At 30.8% G+C, this 10,057-nt stretch overlaps 1 protein-coding gene across 3 annotated transcripts; it reads left to right on the top strand.

Annotated features, from left to right (window-relative positions):
* The first annotated feature begins 276 nt into the window (after nucleotides 1-276).
* LOC122308301 (aldehyde dehydrogenase family 2 member C4-like) lies at nucleotides 277-4,960 on the top strand. Of its 3 annotated transcripts, none has more exons than XM_043121551.1 (9): nucleotides 277-526; nucleotides 1,560-1,702; nucleotides 1,962-2,345; nucleotides 2,495-2,584; nucleotides 2,711-2,884; nucleotides 2,999-3,136; nucleotides 3,898-4,035; nucleotides 4,152-4,217; nucleotides 4,517-4,591. In XM_043121551.1, exons 1-8 carry the CDS (start codon nucleotides 412-414, stop codon nucleotides 4,215-4,217), a joined length of 1,248 nt encoding a protein of 415 aa, XP_042977485.1. In that variant the 5' UTR covers nucleotides 277-411; the 3' UTR covers nucleotides 4,517-4,591. The 3 variants fall into 3 exon arrangements, with proteins under 3 accessions (XP_042977485.1, XP_042977483.1, XP_042977484.1); XM_043121549.1 differs by having other exon boundaries at nucleotides 279-526; nucleotides 4,152-4,213; nucleotides 4,517-4,960; XM_043121550.1 differs by lacking the exon at nucleotides 1,560-1,702 and having other exon boundaries at nucleotides 331-526; nucleotides 4,152-4,213; nucleotides 4,517-4,960.
* Nucleotides 4,961-10,057: the final 5,097 nt, after the last annotated feature.

Here is a 10,057-nt window from a genome sequence, read left to right on the forward strand (position 1 = left end):
TAAATTTAATGATTAAAGAAGTAATTTTTAATAATGTTATAAATTTATCTTTAAAAAATATATTTAAAAGCATTAAAAAAATCCAAAAAAAAAAAAAGCAACAAAAAATATATTTTGCATTATCGGGATTCCAATTGGGATTTCCATGTATGGCTGCAAAGTTACTAAAAAAAATAATTAGATAATAAATCAATAATTAAAGAGACGCAAGGATATCATTAATTCTTACGTTGACTCCCACTCGATATAAGCCGCCTTTGTGGACTCCACGCGAAACGTGCCTAGCTAGCTAGCCGTATAATGCTGTAACGAAATACCTACGCCTTTTGCATATAACCAACAACTCCATAGTAGATCATCAAGAGCGAGCTCTGTACCTTGACTCGACACAAGATTAAAGAGATAAGAACGATGGGTATTCATAATTCCGATGATAGCTCGGCTGCTACCACTTTCGTGATCAAGAATCCGACGATCAAGTTCACAAAGCTGTTCATCAATGGAGAATTTGTTGATTCCATCTCAGGTTTAATTTCAGTTCTTTATTATATCTCTCAGCCATTTCATTTTACTGCATGTTTTCTTGTTTCCAGATTTTATATATCCTCGATGATCCCTTTTTTCTTTTGGGCAAATTATCATGTAATTACAACTTCAGAAGAAGAAATCCTTAATTGTTAGCAAACGAAGAGCAACTGAGAAGAAATTAAACCAACAGGCAGCATCACTATGTACAGTAAAAAGGCTTTCTTTAAATGGTAGCTGGACCCATATAGTAAAAAGGCTTTCTTTAAATATATTTTTTTAACATTTTTAAATATATATATTTTTTTAAAAAAATATCAATTTACTAATAAATATTTCATTAATTATTACGTTTTTATTTTTTTAATAAACAAGCATCCATCAAATTGGGAATTGTAATTCATTGGTCCCCCATCATTTTCTGCTATCGGATGGATAAATGAGACCGATGGCTGGACCAATAAAGGTAAAAAGTTTTTCTTTATATATTTTTTAAACATTTTAAAATATATAAATAAGGAAGCAGCGTCCAAAGCAAAAGTACTTCAGTTCCGAGCTTGGACCATTAATCTTTTCAGCGTCAAAACCTTGGCATATCTAGAATATAATTCCGTTTCCAGTTTTGATGTGTATATATATATATATATACATATATATTTTTTTTGCTTTCTGATTGAAATTTTTTTTTAAGTGAAATATATTAATTACAGATACAGAGTACGTAGGAAAAAACCAATTAGTCATATTATATTGTTTTCTCAAATTAATATGAAAATTGATGACTGTTAGTACTTGCCCTCAGCTAGCACGGTGATTTTTGTTTTTCTACTCTAGATGCCTGAAAATTTTCCATTTTCTCGTCTGGCTATGGCCAAGGTAATGCGAGAAAGTCACTTATCGGCTTAATTTGTCGTCATTGAGAATATATGGTCCAAAGGTATCATTCTTATTTATATATATATATATATATATTTTTTTTTTTCTTCGCGTACTAAATTCTGGTTAAATTCACTAAAAACCAAAAATCAAAACAGGAAAAACATTCGAGACGATAGACCCAAGAACAGGAGATGTGATAACGAGAATTGCAGAAGGAGATAAGGAAGATGTTGATTTAGCAGTGAAGGCTGCTCGTGTAGCTTTTGACCATGGTCCATGGCCACGCTTGCCTGGCGCTGTACGTACGAACTCTAGGATTTTGCCCTTCTTGTTGAAACAATATTGTTATTTTTTAATCCTTTTTTACACCATGCAACAATTAGTTGTTTGAAGAAGGCCTTTAATGCCATAGAGGTTCCAACTTCTAAGTTAAATAGTGTTCAAGAATCGTTTAATCGTGCAGGATGGGTTAAATAATTTACCGATTAGAAGCTAGCTAGTTAGTACAAATAATTGTTGTTGTCGTTTTTTTTTTTTAAAACTCTTAATTGATGCAGGCGAGAGCAAGGATAATGATGAAATTTGCGGACTTGATTGAGGAAAATGTAGAAGAACTAGCTGCCTTGGAAACAATTGATGCTGGTAAATTGCTCAGTATGACCAAGGCCAGGGACATTCCTCACGCAGCTAGTATTCTACGTTACTATGCAGGTGCAGCTGATAAAATACATGGAGAGGTACTGAAAATGTCACGTGAACTTCATGGATACACTTTGCAAGAACCCATCGGTGTCGTGGGACAAATCATTCCCTGGAATTATCCTACGGTCATGTTCTTCTTAAAGGTTAGCCCTGCTTTAGCCGCCGGTTGCACTATAATCATCAAGCCTGCTGAGCAAACTCCTCTAACAGCTCTCTACTATGCTCATCTTGCAAAGCTGGTAAGTTTGTATAAATAATTCATACATTACTCAGACTGCCAATACAGCTCATGCTCTAAGCATAGTTGCCACTTCCGTTTGGTTTTTATGAGGTCAAACTGATAGTTCTTCGTTTACATTTTGATTTTGTTTCCCATTTGTTTATGAAGGCTGGTATCCCTGATGGAGTGCTTAACGTTGTAAACGGATTAGGATCAGGTGCTGGGGCTGCTATTAGCTCTCACATGGACATTGATGCGGTAATTTCTGGCTTCTAATCGCATGCGCGCATGAGGGGATTTTGTGAAAGTGTCTCAACCAACTTCATTATCTCATTAATTTGTGTGTGCTATTGGATTTTCTTTGTACTTGACCTAATTTTCCAGGTCAGTTTCACTGGGTCCACAGAAGTAGGACGTAAAATATTGCAAGCTGCAGCTGCAAGCAATTTGAAAGTGGTGTCGCTTGAGTTAGGTGGCAAGTCGCCTCTCATAATTTTCAATGACGCCGATGTTGATATAGCTGCTGATCTAGCTCTCCTTGGTTTCCTATATAACAAGGTGGATCTTTCTTCAATTTGATGCATGCTTTATGTAGACTTGTATTTTCTTTTTTTGCTAAAAAAGTATTATTAAGTTTCAATTGCATTTGTTTGCTTTATTTAATTTTATCAGGGAGAAGTATGCGTTGCAAGTTCTCGTGTTTACGTTCAAGAAGGGATATATGAGGAGCTTGTGAAGAAATTAGTGGAAAAGGCAAAAGCTTGGGTGGTTGGGGATCCTTTTGATCCTAAAGTTCAACAAGGACCCCAGGTACGTACGTAGTGAGCTAGCTTCGTTTTCGTTATGCTTGCGGGTACAAAAGTCTAAATTAAGGTATTGTTTCGATATTGAGATAATCTTTATCTATTTTATCTATCTCAATATCTAAAATTTCAAACACCACTTAAACATAAACATCTTTTCAATTTTAAATTTTAAACTTTTAAATTTTTACATGTAATCATTATAACTTTTTTAAACTTTCAAGTAAAATATAAAAAATAATTTAACTTTTTCAAATCTTAAAATAAAAATTATATTAAATATTATATTTTAACAATATTTTAACTTTATAATATTTTTATTTAATTTTTTTTTCTTTCCCAAAATTCTATAAAAATCTCAACTCAACTTATTCACTATTATTCACAAACTATTTCACTATTATTTACAGATTTCTTATCTCATCTTATCTCAACATCCAAACAAGGCCTAAGAGAGTTGACAAAGATAAAAATTTAATTATTTTAAATTATATTGAAGATCAATAATAAAAGGATTTACTTGTCGTACATAGTAACTACTTGGGAAAATACTCTAACCACAAAAGTAATATCACAAACTAATGTGGCTTAATGTAGTTTGTCAGATTGTAAATTTATTTTTATTGTAAAGTAGGTCTAACGGATCAGATAAAATGACATCAATAACTTTAATAAGAATAATAATAGGAAAAGACATGTTCAATTCTAACTTTGGAGGGTTACTATGAGCATGTGAATGCGTTTTTTTTTTTTTTTTTTTGGATTCAGATCGATAAGACACAATATGAAAAAGTTCTTTCCTACATAGAGCATGGTAAGAGAGAAGGAGCCACACTGCTAACCGGTGGCAAGTCCTTGGGTAGAAAAGGATATTTCATTGAGCCTACAATTTTCACTGATGTTAAGGTATGGCTTTTCTTTATACAACTACATGCAATTGGGGAATCTTTATTTTTAGAGGAATTATTTAAAACTCTTTTTCTCTTCATGTGTCATTAATTTCCTGGACTACTACTTGCTAGGAAGAAATGCTGATAGCAAAAGATGAAATATTTGGACCTGTTATGGCGCTAGCCAAGTTCAAGTGAGTATGTTCTTTAAACAAGCTGCTTCTAGCAATAAAATGCTTTTGTTATTTGAACCAGTTATGGCATCACTTGACAATGCAATGCACTATATACAATATTGAACTACTACTCGTGCATGTGAGGTTTCATATTCCATCTCAAAAGTTTCTAGCTCTAACGTTCGTTTACAAGCCACATTTGCCCTGATTTTTTTATCTGATTGGTCTTGAACTTTTTTAAGGGTATCCCTAACCTTATTAGGACATTTAATTTGTGATAAAAGCAGCCTTTATTTTTGCTTATTTGATGAATAATTACAGAACTATTGAGGAGGCGATTAAGAGGGCCAACAACACTAGATATGGCCTAGCAGCGGGGATCGTGACAAAGGACTTGAATGTGGCTAACACTGTGTCAAGATCAATCCGTGCAGGCACCATTTGGATAAACTGCTATTTTGCTTTTGACAATGACGTCCCTTTTGGAGGGTATAAGATGAGTGGCTTTGGAAAAGATTATGGATTGGAATCCCTTCACAAGTATCTTCAAGTTAAATCTGTTGTAACTCCCCTTTATAATACCCCCTGGCTTTGAGTTAATATTCCTTAATTCAGGCCTCCCAACAATCTGAAAAATAATGAATAGTTAAGTAGCGCCATATAATGTGTCCTGATCGACCAAGTTCTGTACTTATCTTAAATAGTCACTGTTATCTGTTGTACGTTTGAACTAGTTGATTAATCATGTGTTTGTGGTACTGCGAATTCATGTTTGACTGGTTTTCTTTGTTTTGTAGCCTCTGCTTCATTTCTCTAGCCCTTGGTTTTATTTTACGTTGTGAAGGGAATCACAATGAAAATTGAAAATGTTTATCCAAAATAAATAGATGCATTTATCATTTTCTCGTCATCATTATCCACTCGAATTGAGAGGAACGGTACTGTCAAGGAAAGGGAACAATCAACAATCAAAAGCTGGGATTTGCACGTTGTCGCCCAGTGAAAAGCCAGCGAATGTCACCAAGGGAGCTCCATCGAAACAATATCTCATCTCAGCTAGAGGTTGTGATACTAACACATCCACGTAAAACTCATTTATTTGCAATATTTACACACACGCACGCACGCTACTTGGAAATAAAAATAATTCAATTTAAATAAAGAATCCAACGACATTTACGAATCATTTTACATGTTAAAATTGTAGTCCAATGACAAGAAATTCAACAAATGATTAAATGTTAGAAAACATTCCAATGACAAGAAATTCAACAGCAATGATATGACAGAAAAATAGTGCAACGTGGGAAATTTTCAGCAAGCACTCACAAGCTGTAAGTAAAGGAAAAGGTGGAAAATTCTAGTAACAATTTACGGACAGAAAAACTATGTGAACAAGGAAAAAGTCCCAATAAGCATAAACTCGACAACAATAGGTAATAAAACTTGAATTCACAACACCATTTAATTTACATCTAACAGCAACCATCAAAATTCCTATGAACGCAAGACCAACCAGCCAAAACTCAACTTCACACTTCTATGAACATCATCCCGTGGACCAAATCCTGCCACCAACATTTCCTCAACCAGTTACAACTCCCAACAGACAACTAGCCCCATTTCAAAGCTACAAGTCCACACTTCCAGTGCCGGAACCAGCAATTTCTTTGAGGAAGGGCCAATTTTTTTTTTATTGTGTGACACATTTATGTAAAATAAATAAAAATTAAAAAAATCACTAAACATTACTCTATATAAAAATATAAGATCTCGATAATTTGTTACATATACGTAGAAATAAGATTGTATAAGTACTACAACTTAATATATGTTTCAAATTTCTGACGATAATGTTTAATAAAATAATATACATCCATTATTATTTGCGTAATGAAATATTTAGAATTTAATTTTTTCTTAAAAACTGTCAAGTAATATTTTTGAATTTCATCTTTTATTCTAGTATGTAAACTAATTATGTTATATGTAAAGTTTAGATATTTTTGTGTCACATTAAACATATAATGTTATAATTGAGACCTTAAAATTTTTTGTTTGAAAATTTTGAAAATATTAAAGATGATGATTGTCATTTTTTACATGTGCATACTTTATTTGAATATTTTCAAAAGAGATTGATGTCCTTTTTGACTTATGCAAAAAGTATATGATTTTGTTTGCAAATTTTGAAAAGACACTACAACAAAAAACATTTTTTGGGACGAAAATTTTCGTCTCAAAATATATAGATTTCGTTCCGAAAGATTTTTTGGGATGAAAAAATTTCGTCCCAAGGTCGTCCCAACATCACTGTCCCAGAAGATATATTGGGACGAAAATCACAATTTCGTCCCAAAATATATCTTTTGGAACGATTTTGAAATTGACCGTTCGATACCGTTCGAACGATGACCTTTTTTGTCACGGTTAAAATTCATTCCAGAATGGCGTTCGAATGCTTCTCAGTTATCGTTTGAACGTTAATGTATCTTTTGAACGGTTATCAAGATACGTTCAAACGATCAATAGAATTACGTTCGAACGTTAAAGGAACAGATCGAACGGTGCTGATCAACGTTCGAACACTATGGTAATGACCTGCGTTTGAACGTTTTTTTGAGCATCTGGTATCGTTCGAACGGTTTGGTCATTAATGTTTGAACGGTACATTATCGTTTGAACGGCCGGTACATTATCGTTCGAATGTTACACGGTCGTTCGAACGAATATTATTTTTATTAAAATCAATAATTATAAAAAAAACTAAATAGACATCCATAATATTTGAAAAACATAAATTAGGAACTGTTTAATTACTCACAAAAGTTTTATAATAAGTGGGAAGAAATAAATAACCATGATACTAGCATTGTTCATACATAATTAGATAATGTCATAAGCTAGACATAAAAAACCATCAATTGGTTGGAGGCCTGCACTGTTGCATAAGCTGTTGCATTTGGAGTTGCATATCTCTCCTGAACTCTGCTTGTTCTTCTTCATGTTGTTTGAGGCGCATTTCCATGTCTCCTTGTCTCGCCAATTGAGCCTCTAACTCTTGTTGTTTTGCAACCAATTCTTCAATATAACATGTATCAAACAAACAATGCAAGATATGTTAATTAAGTATTTATATTATTAAATAATTAGATAGTTGTTTTATATCTTTCAAAATATTTTATTAATTATAACTATTTGTATTTTAATTAACATTTTAGTTAATAATTATAACTATTTGTATTATAATTAACATTCTAGTTAATAATTATAACTATTTGTATTGTAATGAACATTCATTTTATTAATTATAATTCAGAATTTATATTTTAATTCAAATTCATTTGATTACTTTTAACTTTTAAGTATTTAAGTATTATTAAATCTAGATTATTTGTATTTTATTTAAAATTCATTTTATTAATTCAAAGATTAAGTATTTTTGTGTTATTAAAACAAAACTATTTGTATTAACCTATAGTTGAATAATTCAACTATTAAATATTTAAGTATTATTAAATCTTAGATGATTTGTAATTTAATTCATTTGATTACTTTAATCTTTTAAGTATTTAAGTATTATTAAATATAGATTATAAATAAATAATTTTTAATTCAATTCCTGCATTTAAAGTATTAATTATTTTAACACTGACCAACATAACGTTCAAACGGTGCTAGTCACCGTTCGATCTAAGGACATACGTTCGAATGGCACACGAATACCGTTCGAACGGATTAATTCCAGATTACAGTCGTCTTCAACCTCCGAAAACCTCAACATTTACAGTCCAAATTACATCAAAAAACAGCAAACTATATGACGAACTCATTATAGCAAACGAAAACACTTATATAAAATCTAAAATGAGAATATATTTAAGGAGAATACCTGATTTGGAGAGATAAACCGGAAAATCCACCCGTACCCAATGCCCAAAACTTAAATACTCTTCACCAAATGGTAAAAACAACCTCTTAATCCGAAAATATAAAAGATTGATAGAAGTTAGTAATATTTGAGGGCTGGATTGAAGAATAATGGCGTTGGTTGGAAGAAAATGAGCGTGGGAGAGATTGGAAGTCGACTGGAACGAGTGTGAGATTGTGAGGTCCTGTCGTGTAAATGTAGAACATTGACGTTCGAACGGTTATTTAATGAACGTTCGAACGTCAAATAGATTAGCGGGAAAATTTTCCCCCTCTAATTAAATGTTCGAACGTGAAAATTACCGTTCGAACGTTTTCTTATACGTTTGAACGGTTATTTTAAACCGTTCAAACATCAAATTAAAATGTTGCTTATTGTATTTTTTTTGCACTATACCTTTTAATATAATAACTTGTAAATATACTATAGTTTAGAGACAGAGTAATATAACTATATAATATATAATCAAACATATATTATATAGTTTAGTAACATATATAGTATAAAATATCATATTACATCTAGTATTATAGTCAAGTACATATATTAACCTATTATATATAACATATATATGGTATCATAGCATAGGGTTATATGTATCACATGCATATATATATAGTGTTTATTATATTATATTATTATTATAATATTATTTAATAATAGGATATGTACTATTATATATAGTGTCATTTATACTACTAGCAATTAGAGTGTATTATAATGATACAAAAACTAAAATTGAGTATATATAGTGTCATTTATAGTGCTAGAATAGAGAGTGTCATCTAATTAGTCTATAACTGCAATATAATATGAAAAATATACTAAACAAGTCATGTAATACATATACTATTAAATATATATATATTAGTTAATATCACATATAATATATATGTTATATAAATACATGAACATAGTTTCATGTATGTAGTAGTCTATATTATATTAATTATACTATATAATATAACTTATACTATATACTATATAATATTCAATAGTATAATATATTTTAATTAAATATAATATAATATATACTATATATATATATAAAATTATAAATATAATATATAGTGTTTAATAATATATAAGCGCATTAAATATATTACATTTAATATATTTAACAGTTAAAATATATTATAATTGAATTAATTATTATATTTAATATAATTAATACCGAATATTGCATTTAAATAACATTTATGATCATAAAATTTGGATTAATTAGGGAAGGATTAGTTCGAACGGTATTAACTTACCGTTCGAACGGTACGACGTTCGAACGCTTCAAATAACGTTTGAACGGTGAATATGCATCATTCGAACGTTTATAATTTACCGTTCGAACGGTTTGTCAATTTCGCTCCAAAATAATTTTGCCTATTGCGCCAATATTACATTCAAACGGTAACAATTAAACGTTCGAATGGTTAATCATTAACGGTTGAACGGTTAACTTATTTGGGACAAAAAATTTCGTCCCTAAGAATAGCGTTCGAACGATCTGGCATTCCGTCGTTATTTTGGAACGAAATTTAAATTTCGTTCCAAAATTTCACTTTTTGGGACGATTTCCAATTCGTCCCAAAGCAATTTCGTCCCAAAAAATGATTTTTGTTGTAGTGAGAAAATAGTACTCATTTGGTCATATGCGAAAAGTAAAAATATTAGGTTTGAAATTTTTGAAAAGTGAATAATGTTGTTTTTGAAAAATGAAAAAGAAGAAAATTTTATTTGAATTTTTTGAAAAAGTGAATGATGTTGTCTTTCACATGTAAATCTTTCTAAATTTGAATATGAAATCTCATATGCTTATAAATAGATCATTTGAGAGCTTCATATTTATAACACCAAGAGCATACAACATTCATTCAAAACTTTCATTCTCTCTTCTTTAAACATTGAGCCTTAACCTTTGGTCATTTTGAGAAATA

The sequence above is a fragment of the Carya illinoinensis genome, chromosome 4, assembly GCF_018687715.1.
Source record: "Carya illinoinensis cultivar Pawnee chromosome 4, C.illinoinensisPawnee_v1, whole genome shotgun sequence".
Classification (NCBI taxonomy): Eukaryota; Viridiplantae; Streptophyta; class Magnoliopsida; order Fagales; family Juglandaceae; genus Carya; species Carya illinoinensis.

Coding starts and splice junctions, on each gene's coding strand:
- LOC122308301 (XM_043121549.1), top strand. CDS start 412: ATGGGTATTCATAATTCCGATGATAGCTCGGCTGCTACCACTTTCGTG. Junction 2,346..2,494: donor ATGCTCATCTTGCAAAGCTG/GTAAGTTTGTAT, acceptor TTGTTTATGAAG/GCTGGTATCCCTGATGGAGT. Junction 4,214..4,516: donor ATGGCGCTAGCCAAGTTCAA/GTGAGTATGTTC, acceptor GAATAATTACAG/AACTATTGAGGAGGCGATTA.